We start from the raw sequence: 12108 nt of genomic DNA, 5'->3' as shown, positions 1-12108 counted from the left end.
CCCACCCTCCTCTCTGCCCTGCCACCCACACCCACCGTTAGTTCCTCTTTCTTTGGGGATCAGAAGGGATCCAAGATACCTCCCATTCCTGGCTGGTCTCTCCACCTCCTCAGGTTTGTCTAGACTAGAATTTGAGTTGATTTATTGAGTTGATTCATTGCCAGTTAATTTAAGTTAGCTAACACGATTGTCAATTTTAGACATCGTAAACTGTGGTTTACTCCAGGCTGAGTCCCAGCTACTGTGGTGATGGGGCCAATATAAGTAGATCCCTGCAAATCCACGGATATCCACTTTATATCTGTGAATATCTGCATCTGTGGATGCAGGTGCGGTTGTATTGTTTACCATCTTTGCAGATCGCTGATCGGATGTGGAGCCAAATGTTTGTATCTGCGCATGGCTCTATAAGAACCTGAACTAATCTGTAGAATTCAGTTTGTTTCATGAGCGCTTTTATTCATTGTATGCGTGTATGTCTTCTCTTCTCTCCTAGAGCTCGTATGGCTATGGTGATTTGTTCAGCGAGACCTGGAAGGCATTTACAGACTATCCCATAATACACTTGAAAACATATGACTCTAAAAGGGTATGGAATTGTATATTAAGCTATAATAGATAGTGATTATGTAATAAAGGATGCCATGATGGAGTTTTCCAGCCAATCCAAAAGCCAATATTTCAGAAGAAGGCCTTACCCTGATTATAAAACATAGCTAAACTCAAGGTTACCCTACAAATTAAGACCAGGGTTGTAAGCTGCTTCCCTGAAGTGGCTGCAGCTGTTGCGTAGACAGGGCCATACTTCCATGGCTCTGAGAGAATTGATATTTAAAGATTGGTGTTTATTGCCTCAGCAACTCCCGTTTGAAATGGGTGTACATCAAAGCTATGGAGATTTTAGCATGTTGTAGCAGGGTTCACACAGTGAAATGGTGTATGGCAAACTGTTGCGCTGTAGATTCACACCCTGGCTTCCCATGCTAACTTGCCATATTAACAAGCTCTAAGGGTTTTCTTGTGTTATCATTCATTCTGAATCTTATAGGTTTTCATTGGGTTACATGTTTCATTTGTGACTTAATATAGCTTTTATGTTTGATATTCTTGACCTACTAGGATGTTCCTTCCCTGCCCCCTTCCATCCCACCTCCAAGGTATGAGAACCGTGGGCAATAATCTACCCTTGATTTTTGTTCTCAAAAATCTCACTGCCTTCAGTGGGAGTTCATCTATCCTCCCTTAAATTCCTCCTTTGAAACCTGCTTCCACCATGATGCCTCTAGATTGCTGCCATTGGTTTAGCTAGATGGACACCTGTGATTATTGACTCCTGAAACTGCAAATGCTCCCTTGTCTTCCATCCTACCCTACTCCTCTTTTGTCTTTTTCCACCTGTGGCATCTTGTCAGAACCCTAGATGGCGTTCTCTGGGATAGCAACTGTCTTTGAGTATGTCTATAAAGCAATTACAGGGTGCTACTGCAGCTTGAGTTGACATACCTGAGCTAGCTGTTATCTAGATAGCTATGTCTACTCAAGATGCAGTCACACCTTGTAATTAGATTATAGACATATCTTTGTTCTGTTAGTTCGCAAAGTGCCTAAATCAATGGTGTCATGATCCTTGATTGGCACCTCTAGTTGCTACCCCAATATAAACAATATCTGCAGTGAGCAAGCATGGAATGGGCCCCTTTAACTGTATATTGGAGTATGACCATAACTTGTTAATGATCTTCCCTTTTTCAGGTTTGCTTTAAAGAAGCAGTGTTTTCATTATTGCCTCGAATGCGATATGGCTTATTTTACAATACACCACTGGTGAGTCCTTTTTACTGTCAATGTGAAAACTAGACATCTGTGTTTGTATTAGCATAGAACTTCAGCAAACAAATGCTGGAAAAACCTAGCTGAGTTATATAAGTATATAAATTGTATATAAATTGTAATATAAACTGTAAGTGAAGCATCTGATAATATTATAAATTGCCTCACTGATTTCAGATCTCTGGCTGTCATGGTACAGGATTATTTAGAGCATTTTCCCAACATGTGTTACACAGATTAAATATCACACAGGATGGACCCGAGGTATGACTGATACACTCTTGGTATGAAGTTTGCATTTCATTTATTAAAGCAATCAAAGTTCTTACCCCAGTAAGTAGAAGTATTTGGGTTTGTCTGGCAGAAAATAGTGGCAAATATGACTCTATTTTTGGTCCCTCAGTGGTGTTTTGGTTCCGCTTTTTGTTTGCCAGTTTGTTTCATAAAGTTCTTTTAGCAAATATCTACACGTATTTGTAAAAGGCTCCTCTGTGTTCTCTCCCACAGGAGGAGGCCTTAGAACGCCTGTTCCCCATTTCAGCCCTTCTGTCCCAAGTACCTGCATTATGACAAATGTTCTTCCAGGCCAGGAGAGCTGGATGTATGGCTCCTTTTGGAGCCTGAATCAAGTGCTGCCCTTGAAAACCTGAAAGAACACCGCAAAGCCATGCAATGTGCACTTCCTTTCTGCAGAAACTCAGGTGCTGCCTCTCCAGAGCCCCACGGTCCCTGATGACCTGGGAGCAGAGAAAGGAGCAATCAAATCTGGCCCTCCGATCCCTGCATGGCACCATCAGGCCGGCCCTCGGCTTCTCAGTTTTTTAAAACATTTGTTATTTTTTTCAGTCCATTACAGTGGCTGCATTGATGAATACAGCAGCTTTTGATTTTCTGAAGTATTTGCCAGAGAGTAGCCTACATGTTATCGCTAAGGGATACGCTTTCAAAGCAGTGCATGAGCATTTAGCTGCGCATCTCCCACCGACACTAATGGGACTCATGCAGCTAAATCTCTGTACTCCACTTGGAAAATTTACCTCTAAGGGTCCAACTGATTTTAAAAGCCGAGGGAGGGGGAACTGCTCTACAGGCAAAGTAACTTTTTTTTCCACATGTCTTATGCACAGATTATTCCCGGTCTCTTTCCTGCTTTCAGATACCCCTGTAATGAGCAATGCAGTGATTCTTTTGTATTGAATAAAAGTATACAAGTTTAAGAATCATTCCATTGTTGTTAGGGTCAAGAATTCTGCAAAATCTATTAAATGTTTATGTTTGGAAAACGCTTTTTTTGGAGGGTATGCCATGTCACTTTGGCGAGGTCTACACTACTGACCTATATTGGAATAACTGTAGCTCATGGGTGTGAAAAATCCACACCCCTTAGCGACGTTTTAATGCCCTAACCCCTTGTGTAGACAGCACTGTCAACAGGAGATCTTCTCCCGTTGATGTAGTTACCGCCTCTCAGGGAGGTGGATTAACTACACTGACAGGAGACGCTCTCCCTTTGGCATAGTAGCGTCTTTACTAAAGCGCTAGAGTGACACTGGTGCAACTGCGCCGCTGTATGTGAAGACAAGTCCTTTGTCTTTAGCTATCAAAGGCTTTTTTCTGGGGTATGGAGGCTACTTTTGTATATGACATTTATCTTCTCTAGACCTATTATTTAATATTCCAAGTAATTGTTTCCTTTAAAAATTTCATGGCAATTTTATTGTGTAGTTTTGGTCAGTCAGGCCCTGCAGATGGGGATATATCATTGCAGTTTCTCTCTTCTGTCTTTAGAATGGAAAAATTCGTGTCACAATACTTGCGCGCAGTACAGACTACCGGAAAATACTGAACCAGAATGAGGTTGGATTTTTTTTTTTCTTTTTAAAAAAAAGGTTTTGGTAAAAATTAATCTTACATATTGTGCATGATGCATTAGGATTTTCAGATGAAACCAATACATTGTCTATTGGTAAATCTTGAACAGGCTCAGTGGTAATATTACATTAATCTGACAGATGTTCTAGCCGGCATCCACTTCTGCATCTCTGGTTGTGAGCCTTGTAGCCCTTTGTAGAGGTTCTTTCAGAGATTGGTGGAGGACAACTGCCAGATCAGAAGTGCCTGGCTTTAAACATAAAAAAATGTGCACAATCATAGAAATGTTGGGCTGGAAGAGAACTTGAGAAGTAATGAAGTCCAGCCCCTCTGCACAGAGGCAGGACCAAGTAAGCCTAGACAACCCCAGAGAGGTCATTGCCCAGCCAGTTCTTAAGCTCTGCAACAGGCTTCCAAGGGAATTTGTGGAATCCCCACTACTGGAGAGTTTTAACTACCCTTAGTGTTAGAAAGGTTTTCCTAATATCTAACCTATATCTCCCTTGCTGCAGATTAAGCCAATTATTTCTTGTCCGACTTTCAATGGCCATGGAGAGCAATTGATCACAGTTCTCTTTAGAACAGCACTTAACATATTGGAAGACCAGGGTGCCGTGTCTCCCCCCCCCAATCGTCTCAGGTTAAAAGAACTAGATATATTTCTTCTTTTCTTCATATGAAACGTTTAGAAAACCTGACCTCATTTTTGTTGCTCTCCTCTGGACTCTGTTCAATTTTTTCCACATCTTTTCTAAAGTATAGCGCACAGAATTGGATATGGTACTCCACTTGAGGCCTTATCAGTGCCAAATAAAGTGGGACAATTACTTCCCTGGTCTTACGTATGACAGAATAACAGCCTTTTTTGCAACTGCATCCCATTGTTGTCTCATGTTCAATTTGTGGTCTAAGATAAGGTCTAGATCCTTTTTAGCAGGACTACCACCTAGCAAGTTATTCCCCATTTTGTAGTTGTGCATTTGATTTTTCCTTGCTGAGTGAAATACATTTTTAATTGTATTTTGTTGAACTCAAGACCAGTTCTCCAGTTTGTCCATGTCATTTTGAATTCTAGTCCCTGTCCTCCAAAGTGCTTGCAATCCTTCCCAGCTTGGGGTTCTTTGCAAATTTTGTAAGCATACTCTCTACTCCATTATCTAAGTCTTGAATGAAAATATTGAATAGTACCAGACCCAGAACTGACCCCATGGGACCCTACTAGATATGCTTTCCTAGTTTGACACCGAGCCATTGATAACTACTCTTTGAGAAGTCTTTCAAGCAACAGTGCATCCACCTTACAGTAAATTTATCTAGACTTCATTTGCCTAGTTTCTTTGAGAATGTCAGGTGGGACTGTGTCAAAGCCATACTAAAATCAAGATATATCATGTCTACAGCTTTCCCCTATCCACTGTGCCTGTAATAATGTGATTGTAAAACATATTCTCTTTTTCTGAATGTTATTCTTTAAAATTTCCTTTTCTGGGCACCACACTTAGGTTTTTTTTGATAGACAGAGGCTGAAAACCAGAAGACTAATTAAGTGTTTTATGTTATGTGGATAGACCAAACCGTGCAGGTGATCATAGCTGAGTACATGTACTTGTACCATATATCGCATTTTCAAATCACATAATCAAGAATGCTTGCAATGACATACTCCTATAATTATAATGACATCTAGCATTCTTACTTTTTAAGTGCTTTAGAAAGGTGGATTAAGCATTATCTCCATTTTACAGATGGGGAAACTGAAATGTAAAGATCACACAGCAAGTCAGTTACAGAACTGGGAATACAACCTATGTCTCTAAATTCCTAGTTCTATGCCCTATCCACGCTGCCTGCTTATGCTGACATATGTAGCATGCTTTCTTATAATGGACATGCCCCAAGAAGAGCGAGGATAGCATCTTTTCTTGACAATACTGTTATAGGAGAAAAAACACTCCAGACCCCTCTTTCCTCCATCATCCTGTTTTCTTCGAAAGCAGTAATAATAATGGCCATAAAAGCCCAGAATTGCATCTGTTCTGACCAAAGGCAAGATACTTCTACTAAGTAGCTTGGAAGATATTTGTCTTTGGTAACCCACTGACATTACTGTTCAAGTTCTCTGTAATAAATGTGTGAACTGCACTTGGTTATAAATACAGAAAACCTTTGTGGCTTTCTCGGATAGAGATTAAGAGTGACTAGTAGGCACCATGGCAGATCAAGATCAGAAGGCGTGTTTGGTATCAGGCTTTGAACAAACCAGAGCTGCTGTTACTGTCTGCTGGCTGGCAGGGTAGATTTTAATTGCAGTGCATGGCATTAGGTACCTAAATCCCTGATGTAGCAAGATGCTAAAGCAAGTGCCTAACTTTGAGCATGAGAGAAATCCTATTGAATTCAGCCAGTTTCTACACCTTGCTCATTGGGACCTTAATCCCTACATTAAGCACCGAGGACCAAATTCTCATCTTCGTTCCTAGCACTAACTGGAAGTAATTATATTGATGGTAAATAGGCACTCTAGTGTAGAACTGGATTAAGCAAAGACCATCTGAGGCTCACTGGATTTATACTGACATGACTGAGACCAGAATCTGGCCTGGAGAACTAAGAGCTAGATTTTCAAAGGTACTTAGGTGCCTACACATGCAGAGAAGCACTTGGTGGTGTTTTCCAAAACTCCTAATTAAGTTGAGAACCAAATTTCCATTCATTAGTTTACTTTCCCATTGAGTTAGGCATCTGTCCTGCCTAGGGACTTCTGGAAATCCCAACAGGTGCCTATCTGCGTCTTTTAGATGCCTAAATACTTTTGAAAATCTGGCTCTAAGAGTCCAGCCCTGTCCCCATTCAAGACCATGGCAAAACACCCTCTGGCTTCAGTGTTACAGAATCAGGCCTGAAGGGTTCATGGAGGAGATAATTGAATCAGATCTTCTGCAGCTTCAGAGACTATGTAGTCCATTTAATCTCTCTGCAAGAAGTAAGATGCTGAATTGTAGGTGGGAAGATATGAAAGAATCTCTGTGCTGGCACCTGAGATGCAGAGACTGAGGGGGAAAAAAAATGATATAACAGTGGGAGAATGTGCTGTCGTTCTCTAGTATAATTCCTTGGGGATGTGTGGAGAAGGTAAAAAGCAGCGGGGGCTGGGAAAAGGAAGTAAAACAAGTACCGCATTAAATTTTCCTCTTTCTTTCCTAGCTTGTGAATGCTTTGAAAACAGTATCGGCGTTTGAGGTCAAAGTGGCAGATTACAAGTACAAGTATGTATGTTGGTAGAGAATCATAATAGTGTCTGTGTTGTTGGCTGTGCTTGATTACAATCCAGTAACAAATGGAGGAACTGAGGTCTAGACCCCGCCCACCTGGCCACAGATTCCTACCTATGTGCAGCTGCTTCCAGAAAAAGCAAGAACCATAAATATAAAGAGTAATACTGTTACTGAGGAATTGCAATGTGAACTAATTAAACTCTCCCCACCCTGTTCCACAATGTGCTATTAAAAATGTCTGTCAAGGTTTCACAGGCCCCAGACTGAACCCACTGTTAAGAATAACAAATTTTGAAATCCCCCAAAATCATTATGTATCCACCATGCCTCTGGGTTTGCTGATGATCACTGCTAGCTGCACATCTCAGGGGATCTGTGAGGCATGAGACCAAAGATCAGTTACCTCCAGTCCCTTTTAGTAGATTATTTTGTAAATTCCTTTATGATGTTTGTTTTTGTAACAGTTAGATAGTAGCCTATGTCTGACCTGTGTGTATTGGTGCCTAGAGATTGCAGGTCCATTTGCTAGGCACTGTATACACACACAGTAAGAAACAGTCCCTGCCCCAGAGAGCTTACAATCCAAATAGACAAAACAGACCTCAGAGGTGAAGTGACTTGCCCAATATCACCCAGCAGGTCTGTGACAGACCCAGGAATTGAGCCCATCTGCTGACTCCCAGTCTAGTCCTCTGAATGCTAGACCTGTGAGTTGATGTGCAATATCTGCACCCTCAGGAGGGAGTCGTGCACTTTCATAATGTCCATTTTAAAATACTATTTTTTGTTTGATTTGTCTCCTGTGTAACTCTTGTTATAAAAAGGTCTAACCAATAAAGTAAGTGTCTGAATGTAACAAATGAATGATCGAAGAATCATTATTGGAACCATAATTAAATGTCATAACCTATCTGAAAAAGCTGTACGTCTGTAACAGTCTTACTAGAATGAAGTTCTGAAATCTTCAACTCTTTGTAATTCCATGCTGAATTGGTTCTGGGCTGAGTAGTTACAATTTAGAAGATCATTTAAAATAGATCAATGCTTTGGAATGTTCCTTTTTTTCAAAATTATCCATAAGTTATTTTTGCATTATCTGCATGTCGCTAATTCTTGCTAAGATGGATGAGCATGCTGGAGACCCACACACATTGTGTTGTCTGCAGGGAACTTGAATTTTCAGAGCAATTGAAAATCACGCATAACTCTGACATACTCATTGGAATGCATGGAGCTGGACTTACGCATTTACTTTTTCTGCCAGACTGGGCTGTAGTGTTTGAACTGTAAGTCTGTTTTTCTTTTTTAAGCTTATAACTTCCAATGTTCTTTCATGCATTCTACTGCAGCACTCCGTTGTTCATATTTTAGCATTTATAGCAACAGCTGTAGGATTGCGTGTGTGCTTCCATTATAAAGGCCCTACTTCAGCTGCTCATAACTTTCACCTTTTGGGCTGAAACATTTTAGGCATGGTCTCTTGCTAAGGGTAGTTATCTTTTTCCAGGAAGAGTGAGGGGTGCATGTCCGATCCGTTATATGACAATCTCACCATCTTGGCCTGTGACTTCAACAGAGCACATGCCGAAGTAGGGAACAGCCTAATTAGTAATAGGATGGGAAAACTCCAAAGAAAGGAGGGGTGCTGGTTGAATTCTTTTCTTTGAGTCAATGTCGCAGCAATATCGTGGGGTAGGGGGACATTGTGGTTATCCAGGGGAGTCAGTTAGATGAGATGGGAAATGGAAACCCTAACTCTTAAAGATTTCATGACTACATTTGTTGCTACATGAGTAAGGATGTTGGTGCAAGCATCCCGGCTAAATTCCAGCTCTGTTACTTGCATTCTGTCCCTACCTACCTTTCTCTTGTAGTTCCATTTAAATATATTTTTTTGCTGCAAAGTATTGTTATTAGAAACCCTTCCTTTAAAAACAAAGGACAAACATACTGCATTTTATTAAGCACATTTATTTCCACTCTGGGCAATCCTGTTTTAAATCGATAGGATTGCCTAGGCAATCAGTCACAGTAGGATTTGGCCCATTGCCTGTGGTCTTTCGGTTTTATACATGAACAACGAATGTGCACACTGTAAACTTATTCCATCTTGATAGACTGGAGGGTAGTTGTTGTGGGTAAATGTAAAATGACAGTGATGCTGCATGTCCCCAGATACAACTGTGAGGATGAACGCTGCTACCTGGATTTAGCAAGGCTGAGAGGCATCCATTACATTACCTGGCAAAAGCAGAACAAAGTGTTCCCTGAAGATCAGGTAACATTTAGCTGGTGGGGGGAGGCCACCTTTTTCACATTTTAATTGTTTAAAGGTAGATTTGTTTTTACCCCTCTTGATGCTTGTACATGAAATATTATTTCTTTGCTTTAGCCCAAATTAACTTTCCGTCTCTGATTAAGGAGTCATTTTATATTAATAGCTGGGGGAGAAAGAGAAATGAAATTAATTGGCCATTAAGTCAAATTGTCAATAACTCTGTTGTTACACAGTTACTGACTTGCACTGTTGTTTTAGAGGAGATCAATGGATTGAAGATTATAAATTAAAATGGAGATCACTTAATTTGCTACTTGTTTTTCAAATGAAAAGTGCCTTATTTGCTTGTATAAACTTGTTTCATTTTTCCAGGGACACCACCCAACACTGGGAGAACACCCAAAGTTTACTAACTACTCCTTTGATGTGGAAGAATTTATGTACCTTGTGCTTTTGGCGGCTGATCATGTATCACAACATTCCAAGTGGCCATTTAGGGTAAAACACGATGAATTCTAGGTCAAATTTAAGGGTTAAAAAATCATTTTAAGCAACACTTCATAAAAATGTATTAAAACAGATACAAATCCATGCTGGGATAAAGCTTACCAACTTCTAGGATGGCGGGGGGGAACCTACCAAAAACACTCCCATAGCTTGTTACTGTATTTTCATATTCTATTTTCAGTTCTAAATTTTATTCTAGGAGTTTTTTGTTGGTGATTTCTATTTATCAAGATTATTTTTTGCACTAGTTGTTTGCATTGCTAATTCTCACTACTTGACTTTTTGTATAGAGATTTGTCCATCCATTTCAGGTTATATTTATCTCGTATAAATTGTCATCTTCTAGCAAGCTGTGCATATTTAGAGAGAGGAGGGATAAGGGTGGGGAATGGGGTATGTGTGTTGTGGGAGGATTAATACAGAACTATTTCTCAAGTTGGTCCTAGTATGAATGACGTACGTATTAAAGTGTAATGAGGGAAACAGTTCTCCAGTTCCTCCTCCTAGTCTCAGCAATGTTTTGGTCTTGAAGCTTCTATGTTGCAGTACTGTACGTGTTGCAAATATCTGGGTAGGAATTGACTTCCTTCTCTAGATTTTAAGCCATTCCTTTGTAAAGCACCTGTTGTCAGTATAAAGCAGTTACTAGTTGATATGGTGTATACCCTGAGAGTCAGATTTTAAACTCAGAAGCATTTTCCAGATACAAGCATTGCGCCTTGCATCTTTAAGTTTAAAACCTAAACCTTACAAAAAGTAGCAATAGTTTGCTTTAATTTTGTGGCTCCTCCCCGCTCCTCCAAAAAAAAAAAAAAAAAAAAAAAGGTTAAAACTATAAAAAGCACCAGTTCTGTCAAAGGCCCCTGTCTGGGCTAGATCAGGTTTTCTCTTCCAAGATGTAAGAAACCTTTTCTTAATCATATATTGAGGTAATTCAGTTAATTCCAGGTGTTTCCAAATCTTGCACAAAAGCAGCTCTTCTGTAGCAGAAAACATCACAGTCTGAACAGTATTATATATACTCTCTTTGAGGGGGCTTATGAGAATTGACTGTCTTTTTTTCTGGCAAAAATGATAGGGTGATGTAGCTCTCAACTAAATTGAAACAACTCAATCATGAAAAGAACATTATTATTCTAGTAGAGCCTGATCCACAGTAGGATTGACTTCAGTGGGATCAGGCCCTGTGGATGTGCATTTCGAAAGTGCTCTATATTGGTCTAACTCAGCCCCTGTTGAAGTCAGTGGGAACTTTACCCTGGACTTCTGCGGAGGCAGAGCTAGGGCAGTGCTGAGGGTGTTCAAAAATTCCACTGTAGGGGTGAAATCCTGACCCTGTTGAATTCAGTGGGAACTCTCCCATTGATTTCAGTAGTGCCAGGATGATGTGTGTAAAAACTTGTATAAATATCTAAAGATTGAGGTCAACAAGACAAAGGACAGTGTTCCATGTTATACTGTGGATTTTTTAGAATGAATTCCATGACATTCCTGCATTATAACAGTACAGTGTCTCAGTTGCCTGAGGCAGAAGATATATTTGTATGCGAAAGCAAGAACATGTTACGTTAAGTGTAAACACTTGAGTGGTATAATTGTAGATATTATTGACTTCCATTCTGTAACAATCATAGGCAATTTCACAGAGTGTAGACATATTTACTGTCCTGCCTATAATGGTAAAGATAAATTACTGTAAGTATAACTTGTCTATAGATCTCTCATGACCTTAAACAGTGTATAGAAAGCTAGAGATCTAAAACAGAATGCATTAAGATATTTGGTGCAATTCTTAGAGTAGGATATTGGGTAACTGACAGACAAAGTTGTTTTACTTTAAAGGAACTGTATAAGCAAAATTGCACTTCTTCACATGAAAAATGCCTTTTAAAATACAAATATCTAAGAAATACAGAGTTCTTGTATTCATGTGTTTTTACCTCATTTTTTTAAAAAAAAAGAAAAATGTATAAAAGAAATATAAGCTAATAAATGTGTACTGAAAATTTAAAATATTTTAAGACTAAGGAAAACATAACTCTGAAATGTACACAGATATGCTTAATAAAGAGAGAATTGTATATAAAAAGCACAATGCATTGCAAAAAAGAAAAAACGAATCACTCTTTTGCCTGGGCTTGAGGAGGAGTTTCATGGGTCTAGCTGTCTGTACAGGGCCTTTTCTTACTGTGACAAAAGCCAGGGGACTTGCTGAACTCCCCAGTGACGGGCAAATTTGAATATCTGGTTGTGTCTACACTTGTGTTGAACTGTTGATTGTTATACTAATGTGGTTCTGGGTGAATTAATAAATTGCTGTTTGGTTAAGAATAAGCAAGTGTCCTG

The 12108-nt window shown here is 39.7% G+C and overlaps 1 protein-coding gene across 2 annotated transcripts in view; it reads left to right on the top strand.

The window, feature by feature from the left end:
- The window catches only part of EOGT (EGF domain specific O-linked N-acetylglucosamine transferase), a 43026-nt gene that overhangs the window by 15823 nt on the left and 15095 nt on the right, over positions 1–12108 (top strand). The window contains exons 8-15 of one of the 2 annotated variants that reach the window (XM_067542162.1): positions 497–589; positions 1753–1824; positions 2008–2094; positions 3619–3687; positions 6907–6968; positions 8144–8263; positions 9153–9255; positions 9628–9753. In XM_067542162.1, coding sequence (XP_067398263.1) covers positions 497–589; positions 1753–1824; positions 2008–2094; positions 3619–3687; positions 6907–6968; positions 8144–8263; positions 9153–9255; positions 9628–9753 — 732 coding nt within the window. Of the gene's footprint in view, positions 1–496; positions 590–1752; positions 1825–2007; positions 2095–3618; positions 3688–6906; positions 6969–8143; positions 8264–9152; positions 9256–9627; positions 12097–12108 lie in introns of those variants that run through there. The other variant, XM_067542170.1, reaches the window with a different exon arrangement.

This window comes from Emydura macquarii, unplaced genomic scaffold, assembly GCF_026122565.2.
Source record: "Emydura macquarii macquarii isolate MOO-44397 ecotype Brisbane River unplaced genomic scaffold, CSIRO-AGI_Emac_v2 contig_71, whole genome shotgun sequence".
NCBI lineage: Eukaryota > Metazoa > Chordata > Testudines > Chelidae > Emydura > Emydura macquarii.
The sequence above is the reverse complement of the archived record's forward strand: the minus strand, read 5'-3'. Positions and strand labels throughout refer to the sequence as shown.